At 40.0% G+C, this 24,440-nt stretch overlaps 1 protein-coding gene across 1 annotated transcript; it reads right to left on the bottom strand.

Annotated features, from left to right (window-relative positions):
• Positions 1–258: 258 nt before the first annotated feature.
• nccrp1 (NCCRP1, F-box associated domain containing) lies at positions 259–12,668 on the bottom strand. The gene is made up of 6 exons (XM_003228903.4): positions 12,309–12,668; positions 6,515–6,583; positions 6,269–6,350; positions 4,164–4,259; positions 2,887–3,028; positions 259–476 (listed from the first exon to the last, which is right to left on the bottom strand). Exons 1-6 carry the CDS (start codon positions 12,490–12,492, stop codon positions 336–338), a joined length of 714 nt encoding a protein of 237 aa, XP_003228951.2. The 5' UTR covers positions 12,493–12,668; the 3' UTR covers positions 259–335.
• Positions 12,669–24,440: the final 11,772 nt, after the last annotated feature.

Genomic DNA, 24,440 nt, shown 5'->3' with positions numbered 1-24,440 from the left:
TTATCTGCTTAGAACTGGATTATATGAGTCCCCTTCTACACCGCTGTATAAAATCCACACTGAAGTGGATTATATGGCAGTGTGGGCTCACTATAATAGGTTGCTTGGAAGAAATTGTGATACACAAACATAAAATTATGCACAAACGTACAAAGATATGGCTGAAAAACGGCAGTTTGATGTCTAGCTTTTAATCCAGATTTTAGGCTCAAAGGTCACCATACCATTTTCCCCTAAAATCAAGGCATTTCAAGGCACTTAATGAACCAATTTTATTTTATTTTTTAATTTTAATAATAAACCAATTTTACACAAGGTGCAATGGTACCCTTTGCTCAGTCCTTCAGCTGCACCGAAACGCTGCTGTCTGTCACTCGGGTTCGGAGAAGTCCATCCGCTGTTTCCACATCTTTGGTTTTGTGTAGAAAATGGACGTAGCGAACGCCAGGGCCGTAGCCCTTGAAGACGTGAGAAACCTGGGAAAAAATTGAACCCTAGAGTTGGAAGGGGCCCCTAAAGGCCATCCAGTCCAACCCCCTTCTGTCAGGCAGGAGGACACAATCCAATTCTATCCAATAGATGGTCATCCAGTCTTAACTTATCACCCTCCGAAGCAGAAGATTCCAATGGACTCCGTGGCAGTCTATAATCTACTAGAGTTGGGATCCCCAAATACCATCTATTATTATTATTATTATTATTATTATTATTATTATTATTATTATTATTATTATTATATGGCACAGCAAACAAGATAGATATGCTGGATTTCGTATCATAAAATCACAAGTCGAACACTTCCCAAGTGTCTAGGACTGTGTGATATTATTATTATTATGGGCCGAGCTGTGGCGCAGCTGGCGAGTAACCAGCTGCAATAAATCACTACTGACCGAGAGGTCATGAGTTCGAAGCCTGGGTCGGGTTAAGCCCCCAACCATTAAATAGCCCGGCTTGCTGTTGACCTATGCAGCCCCGAAAGACAGTTGCATCTGTCAAGTAGGGAAATTTAGGTACGCTTTATGTGGGGAGGCTAATTTAACTAATTTACAACATCATAAAACTGTCAGCAAAACACGAGGAAAGGAATGAGGAAGTACAGCCGCTAGTGGATGGTGAAGCAACAGCTCCCCCTGTGGCCGGAATCGTGAAGCTGGAAAAAAAATATTAAATGCCTCTGTGTCTGTCTATATATGTTGTTTGTCTGTTGGCATTGAATGTTTGCCATATATGTGTTCATTGTAATCCGCCCTGAGTCCCCTTCGGGGTGAGAAAGAAGGGCGGAATATAAATACTGTAAATAAATAAATAAATATATTATTATTATTATTATTATTATTATTATTATTATTATTATTATTATTATTATTACAGTGTTCCCTCACTACTTTGTGGTTCACTTTTCACGGATTCGCTGTTTCACGGTTTTTTAATAAACTCTGAAAAAATATTATAAATAATAAATACAGTAGAGTCTCACTTATCCAAGCTAAATGGGCCAGCAGAACCTTAGATAAGCGGATATCTTGGATAATAAGAAGGGATTAAGGAAAAGCCTATTAAACATCAAATTAGGTTATGGGCAGAAAAGGCTCGTAACGTGTGAAACTACAACTCCCATTCTCAGTGCTATGAAAACCTGGGAGTTGTAATTTGTCGCTCTTTGGGCAGAGAACCCTCATGACCTTGTGAAACTACAATTCCTATCACATGAACTATGGAAATTGTGGGAGTTGTAGTTTTACTATGAGTGGATCTTTACTGACAAAGGAATGGAGTTTGGCCACACTTGAACTGCCATGGCCCAGTGCTATGAGATCCTGGGAGTTGTAGTTTGACACTCTTGGGCAGAAAAGGCTCATGATCTTGTGAAACTACAACTCCCATTCTCAGTGCTATGAAAACCTGGGAGTTGTAATTTGTCACTCTTTGGGCAGAGAATGCTCATGACCTTGTGAAACTACAATTCCTATCGCATGAACTATGGAAATTGTGGGAGTTGTAGTTTTACTATGAGTGGATCTTATGCTGGCGAAGGAATGGAGTTTGGCCCTACTTGGACTGCCATGGCCCAGTGTTATGGGATGTTGGGAGTTGTAGTTTGATGCCACTTGAACTACCATGGCTCAGTGCTAGAGATCCTGAGAGTTGTAGTTTGACACTCTTGGGCAGAAAAGGCCCATAACATGTGAAACTACAACTCCCAATCTCAGTGCTATGAAAACCTGGGTGTTGTATTGTGTCGTTCTTCGGGCAGAGAACGCTCATGACCTTGTGAAACTACAATTCCCAGAATCTTATTGCATGAACTATGGAAATTGTGGGAGTTGTGAGTGGATCTATGCTGACGAAGGAATGGAGTTTGGCCCCACTTGAACTGCCATGGCCCAGTGTTATATGAAATCCTGGGAGTTGTAGTTTGACACCCTTGGGCAGAAAAGGCTCATAACATGTGAAACTACAACTCCCAATCTCAGTGCTACGAAAACCTGGGAGTTGTAATTTGTCGCTCTTTGGGCAGAGAACGCTCATGACCTTGTGAAACTACAATTCCCAGGATCCTATCGCATGAACGATGGAAATTGTGGGAGTTGTGAGTGGATCTATGCTGACGAAGGAATGCAGTTTAGCCCCACTTGAACTGCCATGGACCAATGCTAGAGATCCTGGGAGTTGTAGTTTTGACACTCTTAGGCAGAAATGGATCCCATCATATGCCACCATGGCAGTTCAAGTGTGGGCAAACTGCATTCATTCTACTTGATGCATTCGGTTTCATAAAGCAAGGGTTCCTCTGGTCATGCACAGAGTGTTTTCTTTTTTTGCTCCTTTGTGACCCCAAGAAGCGGAGATTAGACTAGTCCTATATCCCAGTCCAGATCTCACATGATGCCAGGCCTTTTCCTCCCCGTCTTGCTCTTTCTCGCGGGCCACATGGTGAAATTCCCCAATCACCGCTTCCTTATCGCTTCCCAGGAGCCGGACATGAAGCTCATAGACGGAGAGATCCAGTTTGCTGTTTTCATACCTAGAAGGAGGAAGGAAACCCATTATTCCTGGCTATTGGGCCCTAAAATCCCCTGGTAACATAATATCCATGAATGGCTTCTCAGCACTTTCAATGCAAAACTGAATCAGTCCATTAAGTTCTTCTTGTTAGGGATTTGCTGCCGCCTAGTGGCCATTATGAAAAAAATCAATTCCAATGATGGCTAGTATATTGGAATTTATATCTACAGTAGAGTCTCACTTATCCAAGCCTCGCTTATCCAATGTTCTGGATTATCCAAGCCATTTTTGTAGTCAATGTTTGCAATATATCATGATATTTTGGTGCTAAATTCATAAATACAGTAATTACAACATAACATTACTGCATATTGAACTACTTTTTCTGTCAAATTTGTTGTATAACATGATGTTTTGGTGCTTAATTTGTAACATCATAACCTAATTTGATGTTTAATAGGCTTTTCCTTAATCCCTCCTTATTATCCAAGATATTCGCTTATCCAAGCTTCTGCCAGCCCGTCTCACTTGGATAAGTGAGACTCTACTGTAGTAGCAACAATAATAGAGAAAAATAATAAATGTAAAAATGCCAATAATAATAGAAAAAAAAATAATTGCACCATATATTCTCGAGTATAAGCTGACCTAAATATAAGCCAACCAGGACCCTCACCCGAGTATAAGCCGAGGGGGGCTTTTTCAGTCTTAAAAAGAGGGCTGAAAAACTAGGCTTATACTCAAGTATATACAGTATATAGTTTATTATTATTAGACGGTTGCATCTAATAAGATGTAATAGTATTAGTATTGGGGTGTATATTATTATTAGTCTATATTATATTATTAGTGGCATTAGCATTAGAATATATTATCATTATTATTAGGATACATTATATTATCATATTATTGGCTGTTTTGATATGGTCAAAAGTGACTAATCAATAAAGAATTATTGGGATATATTATGAATATTAGTATTGGGATATATTCTATTATGAGTATTAGAATTGGGATAGACAAGTGAGGAGAGGCTGCAGCAGTTTGCTTTTGCTCGAGACGACGGATCGTTGTGCATAACGTCCACACTAGACTACAAATCCCAATGCTACGGAAATGTATAGAGTAATATGAGCAAACTTCAGTCCTTTTACCAGTCCATGATGGTGATGTCCGGCTGGTATTGATCCAGAAGCTCCTTCCAAAGTCCTTCGGCCAGAAGATCAACTGATTGTTGTTTGACGCACCAGCTGCAAAAGGCAAGCAAAATGAGTGTGCCAAGGAGGACCACAGGGAGAACCAGAACATAAGGAAAATTTTATTGGTATCTATTTTTATTTCTGAAATTTACCAGCCTCGGCTTATAGTGGAGTCAATGTTTTCCCAATTTTTTTTTGTGGTAAAATTAGGTGACTCGGCTTATATTCGGGTCGGCTTATACTCAAGTATATATGGCAGGGGTCCCCAAACTTTTTAAGTGGAGGGCCGGTTCATGGTCCCTCAGGCTGTTGAGGGGCCGAATGATCATTTTAAAAAAAATACGAACAAATTCCTATGCACACTGCACATGTCTTATTTGTAGTGCAAACAAACAAACAAACCCCAACAACAACTACTTATTTATTTGCTACATTTATACCCCACCTGTCATCGAGAACTCAACAGACCCCTGCCTTCAAATTGATCTGACCTACAGCAGGGAGTTCCACAGGTCCCAAGACCCACAATTGGATGGAATGGGGTGGGAACGTGATCCAGTCTGCAGCCACTCATCTCAAATGCTTCTTCTGATCTCTTTCTTAACCCCAACCTTGTAACAAATCCCCTAATAAAATGTTTCCTAACTTGCAACTTTATTCCTGCCTTTTTGATACTTTGTGTCCTTTTCCTTCTCCAAAAATAACAAAAAAAAAACCTTATAAACTACAGTAGAGTCTCACTTATCCAACATAAACGGGCCGGCAGAATGTTGGATAAGCGAATATGTTGGATAATAAGGAGGCATTAAGGAAAAGCCTATTAAACATCAAATTAGGTTATGATTTTACAAATGAAGCACCAAAACATCATGTTAGACAAGAAATTTGGCAGAAAAAGTAGTTCGATACGCAGTAATGCTAGGTAGTAATTACTATATTTATGAATTTAGCACCAAAATATCACGATATATTGAAAACATTGACTACAAAAATGCGTTGGATAATCCAGAACGTTGGATAAGCGAGTGTTGGATAAGTGAGACTCTACTGTACCTTTTGGGGCCGTGGGTCTGCCAAAACGCTCCGTTTCGGTGGCATATTCTTCCTGACTAAATCCTAACACTAACTGCTATCTCACTTTTTGCGCCAAGGGCTCCTGTGCTCGGAAAATAACCTTTTTGTTTTAAGAGCCATTTTTTTTTTCGTGTCAGGAGCAACCGGAGTTGCTTCTGGAGTGAGAGAATTGGCCGTCTGCAAGGACGTTGCCCAGGGGACATTGCCCGGATGTTTTGATGTTTTTACCATCCTTGTGGGAGGCTTCTCTCATGTCCCTGTATGGAGCTGGAGCTGACAGAGGGAGCTCATCCACACTCTCCCCAGGTGGGATTCGAACCTGGCAGCCTTCAGGTCAGCAGCCCAACCTTCAAGTCACTTAGTCCACTACGCCATCTGGGGGCTCCAGAGCCAAATTTAAAGGGACAAACAGCTGATTATTGAAAGCGCCTGGGGATCGCTGTTGGGAATTTCAGCAATGGTTCCCCGAAGCTGCGACCCTGGAAGGGAGTTTTAGTTCTCCAAGGACCAAGGGCCAGCTCCAGGGCCCACATTAAAATATTAGTATCAATATTATATGTATACACAATATATTCAATTATTACCATAGCACAGTATTAGTAAATGAAAGAACAATACAATATTTAAAAATAAAAACAATTTTAACCAACATAAACCTACCAGGATTTCAGTGGGAAAGTCTGGGCCTGCTTCTGGTCAATGAGATAGTCAAGTTAAGTAGGATTGTTAGTATTGTGTGCCTTCAAGTCATTTCTGACTTTGGGTGAGGCGAAGTCTAAAACTAAGAGCGGGGGCCAGGTAAATGACCTTGGAGGGCCACATCCAGCCCCCGGGCCTTAGTTTGGGGACCCCTGATATACGGTATATTTAATCAGACAAGGGAAATAAAGTAATGATGGAAGACTTTCTTGAACATGGCTTAACCCCTCAAAAATGTCCTTTGTGGACTACATATCCCATTATCCCTAAATGCTCCAAACACTCACCTGTATGGTGGCAATGCAAAGAGGGTTTTCGCCTGATCCAATGGCAGCCTTTCAGTGCTAACTTCCCATCCTCCGAAAATGTCTCATCGGGGAGAGAATGAAAAAAGATCAATTTAGTCCTAAAAATGCATTGTGATGTCAACTTTCAAGGCTAATGGCTAAAAGCTATGGAATCCTATGGAAACCCCAAACAAACAACGACAAATCCTATTTGTGTCCATACAAACACCCCAAAAAACTACCAACCTTTGAAGTCGGGAAGCTTGCAAGTTTTCTGTGGTTGGCAAGGCGGAGCTGGCTCCGAAACATTCACCCCTGCGTCAAAGAAAGCACGTAATCGTCATCAAATTGATCTCCTCGGATTTATTAATTACAGTAGAGTCTCACTTATCCAACATTCGCTTATCCAACGTTCTAGATTATCCAACACAGTCTGCCTTTCAGTAGTCAATGTTTTTGTAGTCAATCTTTACAATACATTGTGATGTTTTGGTGCTAAATTCATAAGGACAGTAATTACAGTAGAGTCTCACTTATCCAAGCCTCACTTATCCAAGCCTCTGGATTATCCAAGCCATTTTTGTAGTCAATGTTTTCAATACATCGTGATATTTTGGTGCTAAATTTGTAAATTCAGCAATTACTACATAGCATTACTGCGTATTGAACTACTTTTTCTGTCAAATTTGTTGTATAACATGATGTGTTGGTGCTTCATTTGTAAAATCATAACCTAATTTGATGTTAAATAGGCTTTTCCCTAATCCCTCCTTATTATCCAAGATATTCGCTTATCCAACGTTCTGCCAACCTGTTTATGTTGGATAAGTGAGACTCTACTGTACTAGCTTTGCCCAGCCACGTGTTGCTGTGGCTTATGGGAATCATTTGTTGGCCAGGTGGAATAGCAGTGAATAGCCTTGCAGCCTCAAAGCCTGGCCGTTTTCTGGAGGAGCTGGAGTCGCACCCTCAATCCAAGAGCCGCTGTGAAGCCTGGCTACTTCCTTTGTCGGGGAATCCTTGTTTGGCCAGATTGAATTGCACTGAATAGTCTTGCAGCTTCAAAGCCTGGCTGCTTTCGACACAGGACATCCTTGCTAGGCCAGGGTGAATGGGATGAAGTAGCCTCGTGGCTTCAAAGCCTGGGGGTTTTTCACCTATAGGAAATCTTGGTTGGCCAGGTTGAACACCACTGAATAACCTTGCTGCTTGCAAGCCTGGCCACTTTCTGCCTTGCAGAATCCTTGGTTGGCCAGGCTGAATAGCAATGAATAATCTCGATGTGGCAGGTATGAATGCTGCAATTAGCCACCTTGATTAGCATTTAATGGCCTTGCAGATTCAAAGCCTGGCTGCTTCCTGCCTGGGGGGAATCCTCTGTTGGGAAGTGTTAGCTGGGCCTGATTGTTTCCTTTCTGGAATTCCCAATTTCCCTGCTTTCAGAGTGTTGCTCTTTATTTACTGTCCTGGTTTTAGAGATTATATTGTTCTGTATTATTATACCACAGTCATTATTACATATTATATTTATAATCTTATATGATCTGCTTAGATGTGGATTATATGAGGCCCCTTCTACACAGCTGTATAAAACCCACACTGAAGTGGATTATATGGCAGTGTGAACTCAAGATAATCCAGTTCAAAGCAGATACAGTAGAGTCTCACTTATCCAACATAACCGGGCCGGCAGAATGTTGGATAAGCGAATATGTTGGATAATAAGGAGAGATTAAGAAAAAGCCTATTAAACATTAAAATTAGGTTATGATTTTACAAATTAAGCACCAAAACATCATGTTATACAACAAATTTGACAGAAAAAGTAGTTCAATACGCAGTAATGCTATGTAGTAATTACTGTATTTACGAATTTAGCACCAAAATATCACGATGTATTGAAAACATTGACTACAAAAATCTGGATAATCCAGAACGTTGGATAAGCGAGTGTTGGATAAGTGAGACTCCACTGTAATATAAGATTATAAATGGGTAATATAGTTGTGTGGAAGGACCTTGAGTCTACACTGCTATATAATCCAGTTCAAATCAGATAACCTGTATTTGATAGGCATATGCAGGTGAAACATCAGGACAGAATGCTACCGGAACATGGCCATACAGCCCAGAAAACTCACAGCAACCCTGCGCTCCACACTCTAATCTAAAATGTCCCAAAATCTAAAATCTAGGGCTGAATTATGGAATTATTAATGCAGTTTGACATCACTGTTGGAGTTGCTGCAAATCAGTGCTATGGAAGTCTGGGAGTTGTAGCTTTGGTGGGAGAAAGGCCTTGTAAAAATACATCTCAGATTCTATAAGCCTTGAGTCTTGACAGTTCAAAGTGGGGTCAAACTGCATTCGTTCAGCCGTGTAGATGCAAACCGACCGGTTTTGGGGGTGGCACATGAAACAGTCATGCAATGTCATTTGTTGTGATTGTGTGTTGTTTTTCCTGCCAGGGAGGTGTCTCTGTCCAGAGATTGATGTGAAGTTTAGGAAAGTCATTGGCATGATTTTGTTGTAGTTCTGCTGCTTTTGTCTTTGGTATACAGCTTAGGAGAAAGCCAGGATATCAATGGATTTATTACCGTGATATTGATATTAATATTAGACCCAAGGGGGCATACAAGACAACATTTGAAAAAACATGTAACTAATTCATTACAGTGAATGTTTTCGCACAGACAGACTACAAACAGAGGCACAACTATGTGGCCCAAATGATCCATTGGAACTTATACCTCAAGTCCCACCTCCCAGCAGCAAAGAACTGGTGGGATCACAAACCAGCAAAGATAATGGAAAATGAGCACGCAAAGATACTGTGGGACTTCCGAATCCAGACTGACAAAGTTTTGGAACACAACACACCAGACATCACAGTTGTGGAAAATAAAAAGGTTTGGATCATTGATGTTGCCATCCCAGGTGACAGTCACATTAACGAAAAACAACAGGAAAAACTCAGCCGCTATCAGGACCTCAAGATTGAACTTCAAAGACTCTGGCAGAAACCAGTGCAGGTGGTCCCGGTGGTGATGGGCACATTGGGTGCCATGCCAAAAGATCTCAGCCGGCATTTGGAAACAATAGGCATTGACAAAATTACGATCTGCCAACTGCAAAAGGCCACCCGACTGGGATCTGCAGCAGCATCCGAAAATACATCACACAGTCCTAGACACTTGGGAAGTGTTCGACTTGTGGTTTTGTGATATGAAATCCAGCATGTCTATCTTGTTTGCTGTGTCATAATAAAATAATATTTTTATCCATATATTTTTATAGTTTATCCAAACCTCACAACCTCTGAGGATGCCTGCCATAGTTGTGGGCAAAACGTCAGGAGAAAATACTTCTGGAACAAAGCCACACAGCCCGAAAGACATACAACAAAATAATAATAATAATAATAATAATAATAATAATAATAATAATAATAATAAGGCCACCCTACTGGGATCTGCACATATCATCCGAAAATACATCACACAGTCCTAGACACTTGGGAAGTGTTCAGCTTGTGATTTTGTGATACGAAATCCAGCATGTCTATCTTGTTTGCTGTGTCATAATAAAATAATAATAATAATAATAAAAATAATAATAATAATAATAATAATACATCACACAGTCCTAGACACTTGGGAAGTGTTCAACTTGTGATTTTGTGATATGAAATCCAGCATATCTATCTTGTTTGCTGTGTCATAATAAAATAATAATAATAATAATAATAATAATAATAATAATAATAATAATAATAATACATCACACAGTCCTAGACACTTGGGGAGTGTTCAACTTGTGATTTTGTGATATGAAATCCAGCATGTCTATCTTGTTTGCTGTGTTATAATAAAATAATAATAATAATAATAATAATCATAATCATAATCATAATAATAATACATCACACAGTCCTAGACACTTGGGAAGTGTTCAACTTGTGATTTTGTGATACGAAATCCAGCATGTCTATCTTGTTTGCTGTGTCATAATAAAATAATAATAATAATAATAATAATAATAATAATAATAATAATACATCACACAGTCCTAGACACTTGGGAAGTGTTCGACTTGTGATCTTGTGATATGAAATCCAGCATGTCTATCTTGTTTGCTGTGTCATAAAATAATAATAATAATAATAATAATAATAATAATAATAATAATTCCCTCACTTATTGTGGAGGTATGGTTCCAGGACCACCCGCAATAAGTGAAAATCTGCAAAGTAAGGACACTATAATTATTTTAATATTTATACATTACTTTAGTAGTTATACACTATTTTAAGTCTTTATCAAGCAATCGTCTGTTGATAAATCGTCTCCTTCTCCTCCCGTTGGCTTTTCTCTCCCTTCGGCTTCTCCTTCCTCCTTTCCTTAGGCTGTAAATCAGGGGTCCCCAAACTTTTTAAACAGGGGGCCAGTTCACGATCCTTCAGACCGTTGGAGGGCCGGACTATAGTTGGCCACTGAGCAATAATAATAATAACAACAACAACAATAATAAAAGAGTTGAAAGAGACCCTTTGGGCCATTGAGTCCATTCCCTTTCTGCCTTTGTGCAGCAAAAGCACAAGCAAAGCACCCCTGACAGATGGCCACCCAGCCTCAATGTTAATAATAATAATAATAATAATAATAATAATAATAATAATAATAATAATAAAGAGCGTTGGAAGAGACTCCTTGGGCCATTTAGTCCAACCCCTTTCTGCCTTTGTGCAGCAAAAGCACAAGCAAAGCACCCCTGACAGATGGCCACCCAGCCTCAATGTTAATAATAATAATAATAATAATAATAATAATAATAATAATAATAATAATAAAGAGCGTTGGAAGAGACTCCTTGGGCCATTTAGTCCAACCCCTTTCTGCCTTTGTGCAGCAAAAGCACAAGCAAAGCACCCCTGACAGATGGCCACCCAGCCTCAATGTTAATAATAATAATAATAATAATAATAATAATAATAATAATAATAAAGAGCGTTGGAAGAGACTCCTTGGGCCATTGAGTCCAACCCCTTTCTGCCTTTGTGCAGCAAAAGCACAAGCAAAGCACCCCTGACAGATGGCCACCCAGCCTCAATGTTAATAATAATAATAATAATAATAATAATAATAATAATAAAGAGCGTTGGAAGAGACTCCTTGGGCCATTGAGTCCAACCCCTTTCTGCCTTTGTGCAGCAAAAGCACAAGCAAAGCACCCCTGACAGATGGCCACCCAGCCTCAATGTTAATAATAATAATAATAATAATAATAATAATAATAATAATAATAATAATAATAAAGAGCGTTGGAAGAGACTCCTTGGGCCATTGAGTCCATTCCCTTTCTGCCTTTGTGCAGCAAAAGCACAAGCAAAGCACCCCTGACAGATGGCCACCCAGCCTCAATGTTAATAATAATAATAATAATAATAATAATAATAATAATAATAAAGAGCGTTGGAAGAGACTCCTTGGGCCATTTAGTCCAACCCCTTTCTGCCTTTGTGCAGCAAAAGCACAAGCAAAGCACCCCTGACAGATGGCCACCCAGCCTCAATGTTAATAATAATAATAATAATAATAATAATAATAATAATAATAATAATAAAGAGCGTTGGAAGAGACTCCTTGGGCCATTTAGTCCAACCCCTTTCTGCCTTTGTGCAGCAAAAGCACAAGCAAAGCACCCCTGACAGATGGCCACCCAGCCTCAATGTTAATAATAATAATAATACAGTAATAATAATAATAATAATAATAATAATAATAATAATAAGGGTTGTAAGAGAAGAAGAGACCCCTTGGGTCATTTAGCCCAACCCCCTTCTGCCCTTGTGCCGTGGGGGCCGGATAGATAGCTTCGATGGGCCGCATCCGGCCCCCGGGCCTTAGTTTGGGGACCCCTGCTGTAAATTGTAATTTTTTAATGTTTTATAATAATTTTTTAGAGTTTATTGAAAAACCGTGAAACAGTGAAGCTGCAAAAAGCGAACTGCAAAGTAGTGAGGGGTCAGGGTTCTGCTTACCTTCAGGGTTGGGGTTCTGCAAAAGGTTCCTCTGGAAGGGTTTCTGCTTCCACAAAGCCTCCCAGTCCGGTTCTTTGGGGAGCGGGACCCCTTTCGCACTCAGGTCCCATTTGGACTCAAAGCGCTGCTGCCAATCACAGGCCAAGGAAGGGGACCCCAAAGGCTCCTTTTGGGGGGCTGCCATGAATGCCAAGACCTTTCAAAAAGAAGACTTCACAAGCACCCCAAGGCTGCTCTCCCAGGCCCTTCCCTTGAAGGAACAACCGAAGAAAACGGTGATTTATAGAAGGAACTGAACAGGAACCAAAGATTGGGAGGCGGGAAGAGCTGTCTGCACAAAGCCAGCCCACAATCCCCACCCTTTTGCATTAGGAAGCCTTGAGGGCAAGCTTGAGGTCATCTAGACAGACCTGATTGGTCTGATGTCAACGTCGATAGCGTTTCCAGCTGCTGATTACATTATCTGCATTATTCTTGTGATGTATTCTAGTATTGTCATTCCTGCCTTGGTATTCGTATCAGAAAGTATTATTAGGATATGTTATTATTATTACTGGATTAGTGTATATTATATCATTAGTACAGTAGAGTCTCACTTATCCAAGCCTCACTTATCCAAACTTCTGGATTATCCAAGCCATTTTTGTAGTCAATGTTTTCAATAGATCATGATATTTTGGTGCTAAATTCGTAAATACAGTAATTACAACATAACATTACTGCTTATTGAACTACTTTTTCTATCAAATTTGTTGTATAACATGATGTTTTGGTGCTTAATTTGTAAAATCATAACCTAATTTGATGTTTAATAGGCTTTTCCTTAATCCCTCCTTATTATCCAAAATATTTGCTTATCCAAGCTTCTGCCGGCCCGTTTAGCTTGGATAAGTGAGACTCTACTGTAGTATCAGTACTGGGATTCATTATTATTATTATTATTATTATTATTATTATTATTATTATTATTATTATTACCAGGCCTGATTGGTCTGATGTCAATGTTGATAGCATATCCAGCTCTTGATTACATTATCTGCATTAGTCTGATGTAAACCTAGATGGCATTTATCCAGGTGTTGATTACATTGTTTATTATTATTCTTGTGATGTATTCTAGTATTCGTATCAGGAAGTATTATTAAGGTATGTTATTATTATTATTGGATTACTGTATATTATATCATTAGTAGTATCAGTACTGGGATTCATTGTTATAATTGTTATTATTATTATTACCAGACCTGATTGGTCTGATGTCAATGTTGATAGCATATCCAGCTCTCGTTTACATTATCTGCATTATTATTGTGATGTATTCTAGTATTCGTATCAGGAAGTATTATTAGGATATGTTATTATTATTATTGGATTACTGTATATTATATTATTAGTAGTATCAGTACTGGGATTCATTGTTATTATTGTTATTATTATTATTACCAGACCTGATTGGTCTGATGTCAATGTTGATAGCATATCCAGCTCTCGTTTACATTATCTGCATTATTATTGTGATGTATTCTAGTATTTGTATCAGGAAGTATTATTAGGGTATGTTATTATTATTATTGGATTACTGTATATTATATTATTAGTAGTATCAGTACTGGGATTCATTGTTATTATTGTTATTATTATTATTACCAGACCTGATTGGTCTGATGTCAATGTTGATAGCATATCCAGCTCTCGTTTACATTATCTGCATTATTATTGTGATGTATTCTAGTATTCGTATCAGGAAGTATTATTAGGATATGTTATTATTATTATTGGATTACTGTATATTATATTATTAGTAGTATCAGTACTGGGATTCATTGTTATTATTGTTATTATTATTATTACCAGACCTGATTGGTCTGATGTCAATGTTGATAGCATATCCAGCTCTTGATTACATTATCTGCATTAGTCTGATGTAAACCTAGACGGCATTTATCCAGGTGTTGATTACATTGTTTATTATTATTCTTGTGATGTATTCTAGTATTCGTATCAGGAAGTATTATTAGGATATGTTATTATTATTGGGTTACTGGTATATTATATTATTAGTAGTATCAGTACTGGGATTCATTATTATTATTAGTATTATTATTACCATACCTGTTTGGTCTGATGTAAATCTAGATGGCATTTATCCAGGTGTTGATTACATTGTTTGTTATTGTGATGTATTCTAGTATTTGTATCAGGAAGTATTATTAGGATATGTTATTATTATTATTATTATTATTATTGGGTTACTGGTATATTATATTATTAGTGGAGCCTCCAGTGGCTCAGTGTGTTAAAGCGCTGAGTTGCTGAACCTGCAGACCGAAAGATCGCAGGTTCGAATCCGGGGAGCGGAGTGAGCGCCTGCTGTTAGCTCCAGCTTCTGCCAACCTAGCAGTTCGAAAACATGCCAATGTGAGTAGATCAATAGGTACCGCTCCGGCGGGAAGGTAACGGCGCTCCATGCAGTCATGCCTATGGCCACATGACCTTGGAGGTGTCTATGGACAACGCCGGCTCTTCGGCTTAGAAATGGAGATGAGCACCAACCCCCAGAGTCAGATACGACTGGACTTAACGTCAGGGGAAACCTTTACCTTTACTTATAAATGTCATTTCCTATTTGGTTCTATCATAAAAACATGGCAAAGGTTTATTAAATTGCAAAACTTTGTTCTTGCGGGAGGGACATCATCCTGCAGCAGATTTCGCTCTAGTTTTTCAATGACTATTTTATAGAGTTTCAACCAATTCAACATAGTTTTGTGCCACAAAAACAAAGTTTCTGGAGAAGAGCAATTACTTTCAAAGTAAGGACCACACAATTAAACAGGAAATAATGCTTTCAAACCAGGAACGGAAAATCTTTCATCGTGTAATCAATACCTTGGTATGACATCTAGATTGACATCAAGACCAACCAGGCCTGTCCAGATGACCTCAAGGTTCTAATCAATGCAAAGAGCGGGGATTGTGGTCTGGCTTTGTTACATCGTGTTATTTGGAAACTGTTTTTGTGGTTGAGACACATGGTGGTTTGCAATAATTAAAAATCAGTTCAAACTCTCCAGGTTAAAGGGAGGTTGTCGTTTCCAGAATCCTTCTTAAAGTCACAAAAGTCTAGATCAGGGGTCCCCAAACTAAGGCCCGGGGGCCGGATGCGGCCCATCAAAGCCATTTATCCGGCCCCCTCAGCACAAAGGCAGAAGGGGGTTGGGCTAAATGGCCCAAGGGGTCTCCTCTTCTCTATTATTATTATTATTATTATTATTATTATTATTATTATTATTATCATCAACATTGAGGCTGGGAGGCCATCTGTCAAGGGTACTTTGCTTGTGCTTTTGATGCACAAAGGCAGAAGAGGATTGGACTACATGGCCCAAAGGGTCTCTTCCAACCCTCTTTATTACTGTTGTTGTTATTATTATTACTATTATTATTATTATTAACATTGAGGCGGGGAGGCCATCTGTCAGGGGTGCTTTGCTTGTGCTTTTGGTGCACAAAGGCAGAAGGAGGTTGGACTCAATGGCCCAAAGGGTCTCTTCCAACCTTCCTTATTATTATTATTATTATTATTATTATTATTATTATTATTATTATTATTATTATTTTATTGTATGACACAGCAAACAAGATAGACATGCTGGATTTCGTATCACAGAATCACAAGTCACACACTTCCCAAGTGTCTAGGACTGTGTGATGTAATTATTATTATTATTATTATTATTATTATTATTATTATTATTATATTGTATGACACAGCAAACAAGATAGATATGCTGGATTTCGTATCACAAAATCACAAGTCGAACACTTCCCAAGTTTCTAGGACTGTGTGATGTATTTTCGGATGATGCGCTCAGATCCCAGTCGGGTGGCCTTTTGCAGTTGGCAGATCATGATTTTGTCAATGTCTATTGTTTCCAAATGCCGGCTGAGATCTCTTGGCACAGCACCCAATGTGCCGATCACCACCGGGACCATCTGCACTGGTTTCTGCCAGAGCCTTTGCAGTTCGATCTTGAGGTCCTGATATTATTATTATTATTATTATTATTATTATTATTATTATTATTTTATTGTATGACACAGCAAACAAGATAGATATGCTGGATTTCATATCACAAAATCACAAGTCGAACACTTCCCAATTGTCTAGGACTGTGTGATGTATTTTCGGATGATGCGTGCAGATCCCAGCAGGGTGGCCTTTTGTAGTTGGCAGATTGTGATTTTGTCAATGTCTATTGTTTCCAAATTCCTGCTGAGATCTTTTGGCATGGCACCCAGTGTGCCCATCACCACCGGGACCACCTGCACCGGTTTCTGCCAGAGTCTTTGAAGTTCAATCTTGAGGTCCTGAGAGCGGCTGAGTTTTTCCTGTTGTTTTTCGTCAATGCGACTGTCACCTGGGATGGCGACATCAATGATCCAAACCTTTTTCTTTTCCACAACTGTGATGTCTGGGGTGTTGTGTTCCAGAACTTTGTCAGTCTGGATTCGGAAGTCCCACAGTATCTTTGTGTGCTCATTTTCCAATACTTTTGTAGGTTTGTGATCCCACCAGTTCTTTGCTGCTGGGAGGTGGTACTTGAGGCATAAGTTCCAATAGATCATTTGGCCCACACAGTTGTGCCTCTGTTTGTAGTCTGTCTGTGCAATTTTCTTACTGCAGCTGAGGATATGATCAATGGTTTCGTCGGCTTCCTTGCACAGTCTGCATTTTTGGTCATCAGCTGATTTTTCGATCTTGGCCTTAATTGCATTTGTTCTGATGTCTTGCTCCTGGACTGCAAGGATCAGGCCTTCTGTCTCCTTGCTTGGTGGCCAACTATAGTCCGGCTCTCCAATGGTCCGAAGGATTGTGAACTGGCCCCCTGTTTAAAAAGTTTAGAGACTCCTGGTCTAGATTACCTGGTCATTGAATGTGAGCAAAGCTCTTTTCCTCCCCACCTCATTTATAAAAGTATTTTTTTCTTTAAATTCCAAAGAGAGCGAAACCACCCTCTAAACAGGTTGGGCAGGTGGCAGGTAACACCTGGCCGAACCCAGCGGAAGTTGCAGGAATCTATGACTGGGGCCCAAGGCATTCGGATCACCTGCACAGGTACGCCTATCCCAAGATGAATAGTATTTCTTTGGCTTCCCTCATTCATAGGAGAGCTTTGTCTTTAACAGACCCCACCTTGACCCCTTTTCACCTGGCCTTCCATCACACCTGACAGGTAGACTCCAACGGATGTCTATAATGTTATCAAGGAGACCCTATGGACGGAAACCCAAGCCTCCAGACACCAACTCTTTCTCATATCTCCTTAATTTGTATTACATTACATAACACAAAACATATCAATACTATTGGGAAATTATTATCATTAGAATTATTTTTGGGATATCATCATCATCATCACTATTAGAACGTCTTATCATAATTATTGTAATGTAGTATTAGTACTGGGATATAGTATTAGGCTATATTATTATTACTGTATTTACTCAAGTATAAGCCTAGTTTTTCAGCCCTTGTTTTAAGACTGAAAAAAAAAAACCCTCGGCTTATACTCGGGTGAGGGTCCTGGTTGGCTTATATTTGGGTCAGCTTATACTCGAGAATATATGGTACATTTATTATTTTTCTCTATTGTTGCTACTACAGTAGAGTCTCACTTATCCAACATAAACGGCCCAGCAGAATGTTGGATAAGCAAATATGTTGGATAATAAGGAGGCATTAAGGAAAAGCCTATTAAACATCAAATCAGGTTATGATTTTACAAATTAAGCACCAAAACATCATGTTATACAACAAATTTGACAGAAAAAGTAGTTCAATATTCAGTAATGCTATGTAGTAATTACTGTATTTACGAATTTAGCACCAAAATATCACGATGTATTGAAAACATTGACTACAAAAATGCGTTGGATAATCCAGAACGTTGGATAAACGAGTGTTGGATAAGTGAGACTCTACTGTATTACATTTATTTTACTCTGTTTTTATTATTATTAATAATACATGTATTATTTCACTCGGATCTTATTGTTATTATTGCATTTATTATTTTACTCAATTTATTATTACATGTATTATTTTCCTGTATTTATTATTTTTTATTATTATTATTATTATTATTATTATTATTATTATTATTATTATTATTATTATTATATTACCCTATACAACAAGAATTTTGTTCCTGGGTTATAAATGCCACTTTCTAATTGGTTCTATCATAAAAACATAGGGAAAGTTGATTAAAGCGGGCTGTGGAGCAGCTGGTTAGTAGCCAGCTACAATAAATCACTATTGACCGAGAGGTCATGGGATTGAAGCCCGGGTCGGATTGAGCTCCTGACCGTTAATAGCTTAGCTCGCTGCCCACCTAAGCAACTTGCAAAACAGTTGCATATGTTGAGTAGAAAATTATAGATACCGCTTTACGCGGGGAGGCTAATTTAACTTAATTTACGACATCATAAAAACTGCCAGCAGCATACGGAAAGGAATGAGAAAGTACTACCATCAAGGACTCGGTGTCACAAGTGGATGATGAAGCAGCAGCGCCCTCTGTGGCCAGAATCTAGCACTCTCTCATGAAGCGGGAAGCTGGAAAATGTTAAATTGCCTCTATTGTCTGTCTGTATGTTGTATGTCAAATAATGGCATTGAATACTTGCCATATATATGTATATATATATGGCATATATATGTGTATATATATGCCATATATATGTATAGTTTGTGGCAGCCACAAAAACAAAGTTTCTGGAGTAGAATAACTACGTTTAAAGTAAGGACCGCACAACGAAACAGGAAACAACACTTTCAAACCAGGAACAGAACATTTTTCAAATGTTGTTATACAATATTATTAACTTTATCTCCAAACCATATTTTCTCCTTTCTAGAACTGAGCATCACGGCAGCTTGCAGGATTAATCCAATTACGGTACAGATAAGGGCATGAGCAGCATTATTGCTGAAATGTAAATTAATTAGCACCAACGTCAAAACATTTTTCACGAAAAATACAATCATTAGCACCTTGGGTTTCTTTTTCACGGTTCTTTGTAAAAGTAGAGACGGTGTTTTGAGTACAATATAAGCTGTCTCAATGGTAGTGTTGAGAAAATATTTGTGTATAAACACCAGCATGCAAATATCTTGAGACGATTGCTGAATCAATGCTGTTTGGCGTCACATGAACTGCGACAGCTCCATTGTGGTGCAATGCTGGGATTTGTAGTGTCCGACACAACCACAGACCCGTTGCTCTTCCGCTTGGAAAAATTGGAGTGAATTAAGGACCGAGGAGGAGGAAAAGAGAAAACCGGGACTTTTTTAAAGCAGCTGAAAGTAGAACTCTAAAACCTATCTGTTTATAGGCTCAGCCTCCGGCCATGATGCTAAGAAGGACTCCAAACCCCATCTGACTGTTGTTTAGCCTTTGGCCTTAATGCTAGCAAGGACACTAGAATCCATTTGCCTGCTGGCTTAACTTTTATGGCCATGATGCTAGCAAGGACTCCAGAACCCATCTGTCTAGTAGTTTAACTTTAGCTAACAAGGGATCTAGAACCCATCTGCCCTATAATATAGCCCATAGTTTAAGCATTGGCCATGATGCTTGCAGGGATTCTAGAACCCATATGTCCTATAATATATGGCATTGGCCATGATGCTAGCAAGGATTCTGGAACCCATCTGCTCTGTAATATATGTCTTTGGCCATGATGCTAGCAAGGACTCTAGAACCCATATGTCCTATAGTATATGGCATCGGCCATGACGCTAGCAGGGACTCTAGAACCCATATGTCCTGTAATATATGGCATTGGCCATGATGCTAGCAGGGATTCTGGAACCCATATGTTCTATAATATATGGCATTGGCCATGATGCTAGCAGGGACTCTAGAACCCATATGTCCTCTAGTATATGGCATTGACCATGATGCTAGTAAGGATTCTGGAACCCATCTGCCCTATAAGATATGGCATTGGCCATGATGTCAGAAGGGACTCTAGAACCCATATGTCCTATAGTATATGGCATTGGCCATGATGCTAGTAAGGATTCTGGAACCCATCTGCCCTATAAGATATGGCATTGGCCATGATGTCAGAAGGGACTCTAGAACCCATATGTCCTCTAGTATATGGCATTGACCATGATGCTAGCAAGGACTCTAGAACCCATATGTCCTCTAGTATATGGCATTGGCCATGATGCTAGTAAGGATTCTGGAACCCATCTGCCCTATAAGATATGGCATTGGCCATGATGTCAGCAGGAACTCTAGAACCCATATGTCCTATAGTATATGGCATTGGCCATGATGCTAGCAAGGACTCTAGAACCCATATGTCCTATAGTATATGGCATTGGCCATGACGCTAGCAAGGATTCTGGAACCAATCTGCCCTATAATATATGGCATTGGCCATGATGTCAGCAGGGACTCTAGAACCCATATGTCCTATAGTATATGGCATTGGCCATGATGCTAGTAAGGATTCTGGAACCCATCTGCCCTATAAGATATGGCATTGGCCATGATGTCAGAAGGGACTCTAGAACCCATATGTCCTCTAGTATATGGCATTGACCATGATGCTAGCAAGGACTCTAGAACCCATATGTCCTCTAGTATATGGCATTGGCCATGATGCTAGTAAGGATTCTGGAACTCATCTGCCCTATAAGATATGGCATTGGCCATGATGTCAGCAGGAACTCTAGAACCCATATGTCCTATAGTATATGGCATTGGCCATGATGCTAGCAAGGACTCTAGAACCCATATGTCCTATAGTATATGGCATTGGCCATGACACTAGCAAGGATTCTGGAACCAATCTGCCCTATAATATATGGCATTGGCCATGATGTCAGCAGGGACTCTAGAACCCATATGTCCTATAGTATATGGCATTGGCCATGATGCTAGCAAGGATTCTGGAACCCATCTGCCCTATAATATATGGCATTGGCCATGATGTCAGAAGGGACTCTAGAACCCATATGTCCTCTAGCATATGGCATTGGCCATGACGCTAGCAAGGATTCTGGAACCCATCTGCCCTATAAGATATGGCATTGGCCATGATGCCAGCAGGGACTCTAGAACCCATCTGCCCAGGGATTTAACATAGAATCCATCTGCCCAGTGGTTTAACCTTACTAACCAGACTCTAGAACCAATCTGCTTTGTAGTATAGCCAAGAGGTTCTGGCATTGGTCATGATGCTTGTAGGGACTCTAGAACCCATATGTCCTGCAGTAGAGTTCTGGCATTGGCTATGATGCTAGCAGGGACTTGAGAACCCACCTGCCCTATATATATTGTTTTAAAATGTTGGAATTGTAAACATGTTAATTGCTGTTATATTGGTTTTTTGTATTATGTATATGTATTGATTGCTTTTATGATGTGTAAACCGCTCTGAGTCCTTATCGGAGATAGAGCAGTATATAAATAAAGTTTTGTTGTTGTTGTTGTTGCCCTATAATATAGCCAGTAGTTTTGGCCTTGGCTATGGTGCTCGCCGGTACTCTAGAACTCACTTGCCCTCTAGCCAATAGTTTAGGCATCTGCCATGATGCTTGCGAGAACTCTAGAACCCATATGCCCCGTAGTATAGTTTTGGCATTGGCTATGGTGCTAGCAGGGACTCTAGAACCAATCTGCCCAGTGGTTTAAGATTTGCCAATATAGACTCTAGAACACATCTGCCTGGTGGTTTCAATTATAGCCATGGCTATAATATAATGACCTTAAAATCCATCTGCTCAGTGGTTTAGCTTATGGCACCAATGCCAACGATGACTCCGGAACCCATCTTCCTGGTCCTTCCAAACACAGGAAAATCACCCATTGCTTAACCCTCAAGGGTTTGCTTCACCTGTGCCTCCTTTTTGGTACATTTTCTCTTTCTTGAATCAAATGCAGATGGAAGACAATGTATGATCAATGGAGCGAATTCAGAATCTGTGAATGCGCTTGTTAGTGCAAAGGCTGCGGGTCATAAAAAGCAATAAATGGGGGGATCTCCAAGGTCTTTCATCATTATGCTCATGTGTTTATGGCATTTTTTTAAAGTCTTTTAAAGCATTAAATTGCAAAACAAACGGAGATGAGCACCACCAACAACGTGCCAACACTCCAAACCTGAAAGGCAAAATAGTATTTTCCATGGTGTGCAATTACAGCAATTTGATTCTACTTTTCAACCCATGGAATCGAGGGATTTGTACTCCAGGCCCTTATTTATAATACAAAATGTGTTTTTTTTCCCCCATGGGAGACAATTTTTTTTTCTGTGTCAGGAGTGACTTGAGAAACTGCAAGTTGCTTCTGGTGTGAGAGAATTGGCCGTCTACAGAGACGTTGCCCAGCGGGTGCCGGGATGTGTTAGCTGGGAGGCTTCTCTCTTGTCCCTGCAAGCTAGAGATGGGAACTCATGCCGTCTCATGGTTTCGAACTGGCAACCTTCAGGTCAGCAGCCCAACCTTCAGGTCAGCAGTTCAGCCAGCACAAGGGTTTAACCCAATGCACCCCTGCAGCTCCTAGTTGTATAATATGATTCCACTGTTTTGGGGTGCATCCCCACGGTAGAATTAATGCAGTTTGACATCACTTGAATTATTGGAAGTTGTTAATTCTGGTGAGGCCACTTTGGCAGAGAGAACCATAGAATCCTAGAGTTGGAAGAGACCTCATGGGCCATCCAGTCAAACCCCGTGCCAAGAAACAGAAAATCGCATTTAAAGCACTCCCAACAGATGGCCATCCAGCATCCAAAGGAGGAGCCTCCACCACACTCTGGGGCAGAGAGTTCCACTGCTGAACAGCTCTCAGTCAGGAAGTTTTCTCATGTTCAGGTGGAATCTCCTTTCTTGTAGTTTGAAGCCCTTGTTCCATTGCGTCCTAGTCTACAGGGCAGCAGAAAACAAGCTCCCTCCCTCCTCCCTATGACCTCCCTTCACATCGTAATCCATGGACCTCATCCCATCTCCTCTCAGCCTTCTCTTCTGCAGGCCAAACATGCCCAGCTCTTTAAGCCGCTCCTCATAGTGATCCTTGTTGAGTCGCCCTCCTCTTCTGGACACATTCCAGTTTGTCAACATCTCAATTCAACTGCGGTGCCCAGAACTGGACAGTGTGATTCCAGGTGTGGCCTGACCAAGACAGAATAGACGGGGAGCATGACTTCCCTGGATCTAGATCAGTGGTGCTCAACTTTTGGGTCCTCAGGTGTTTTGGTCTACAACTCCCAGAAATCCCAGCCAATTTACCAGCTGGGAGTTGAAGGCCAAAACATCTGGAGACCCTCTGGTTGAGAATTGATCTAGGCACTAGACTCCTATTGATGCAGACCAAAATTCCATTGACTTTTTTGCCGCAGCATCCCATTGTTGGCTCATGTTCCCCTTCCTCCCCATGAGAACTCCGAGATCTTTTTCACACGTATGCGGTCAAGCCAGGCATCGTCTCCAATGTTGTATCTTTGCATTTCCTTTTTTCTGCCTAAGTGGAGTCTCTTGCATTTGTCCCTGTTGAACTTCCTTTGGTTAGTTTTGGCCAATTATCTCTCTCATCTGTGAAGAACGTTTTGGATTCTGCTCCTGTCTTCTGGAGTATTTGGTCCCATCTGCAAACCTGATGATCATGCCTTCTAACCTTTGATCTAAGTCATGAATAAAGATCTTGAACAGAACCGGGCCCAGACAGAACTCTGCTGATGGTACTCCACTTGCCACTTCTTTCCAGGATTTGAATGATTGGAAGTTGGAATTCTGGTGAGGCCACTTTGGTAGAGAAGGCTCAAGCCCTTGTAAAACTACAGCTCTCGGGATTTGATAGCATTGAGCTATGGCAATGATATTAAGTTGTACGAAACTGCATTAATTTCAACAGTGTAGATCAGGCATGGGAAAACTTCGACCCTCCCGATATTTTGGACTCCAACTCCCACAATTCCTAACAGTCAACTGGCTGAAGTCCAAAACATCTGGACAGCTGAAGTCTGCCTGGTGTAGATGCATCTTCCAATGCATATTATCCGCACAATCCTGAAAAGCCCGGAAAAGAATAAAAGAAACGTCACACTTCA

This window comes from Anolis carolinensis, unplaced genomic scaffold, assembly GCF_035594765.1.
Source record: "Anolis carolinensis isolate JA03-04 unplaced genomic scaffold, rAnoCar3.1.pri scaffold_10, whole genome shotgun sequence".
NCBI lineage: Eukaryota > Metazoa > Chordata > Lepidosauria > Squamata > Dactyloidae > Anolis > Anolis carolinensis.
The sequence above is the reverse complement of the archived record's forward strand: the minus strand, read 5'-3'. Positions and strand labels throughout refer to the sequence as shown.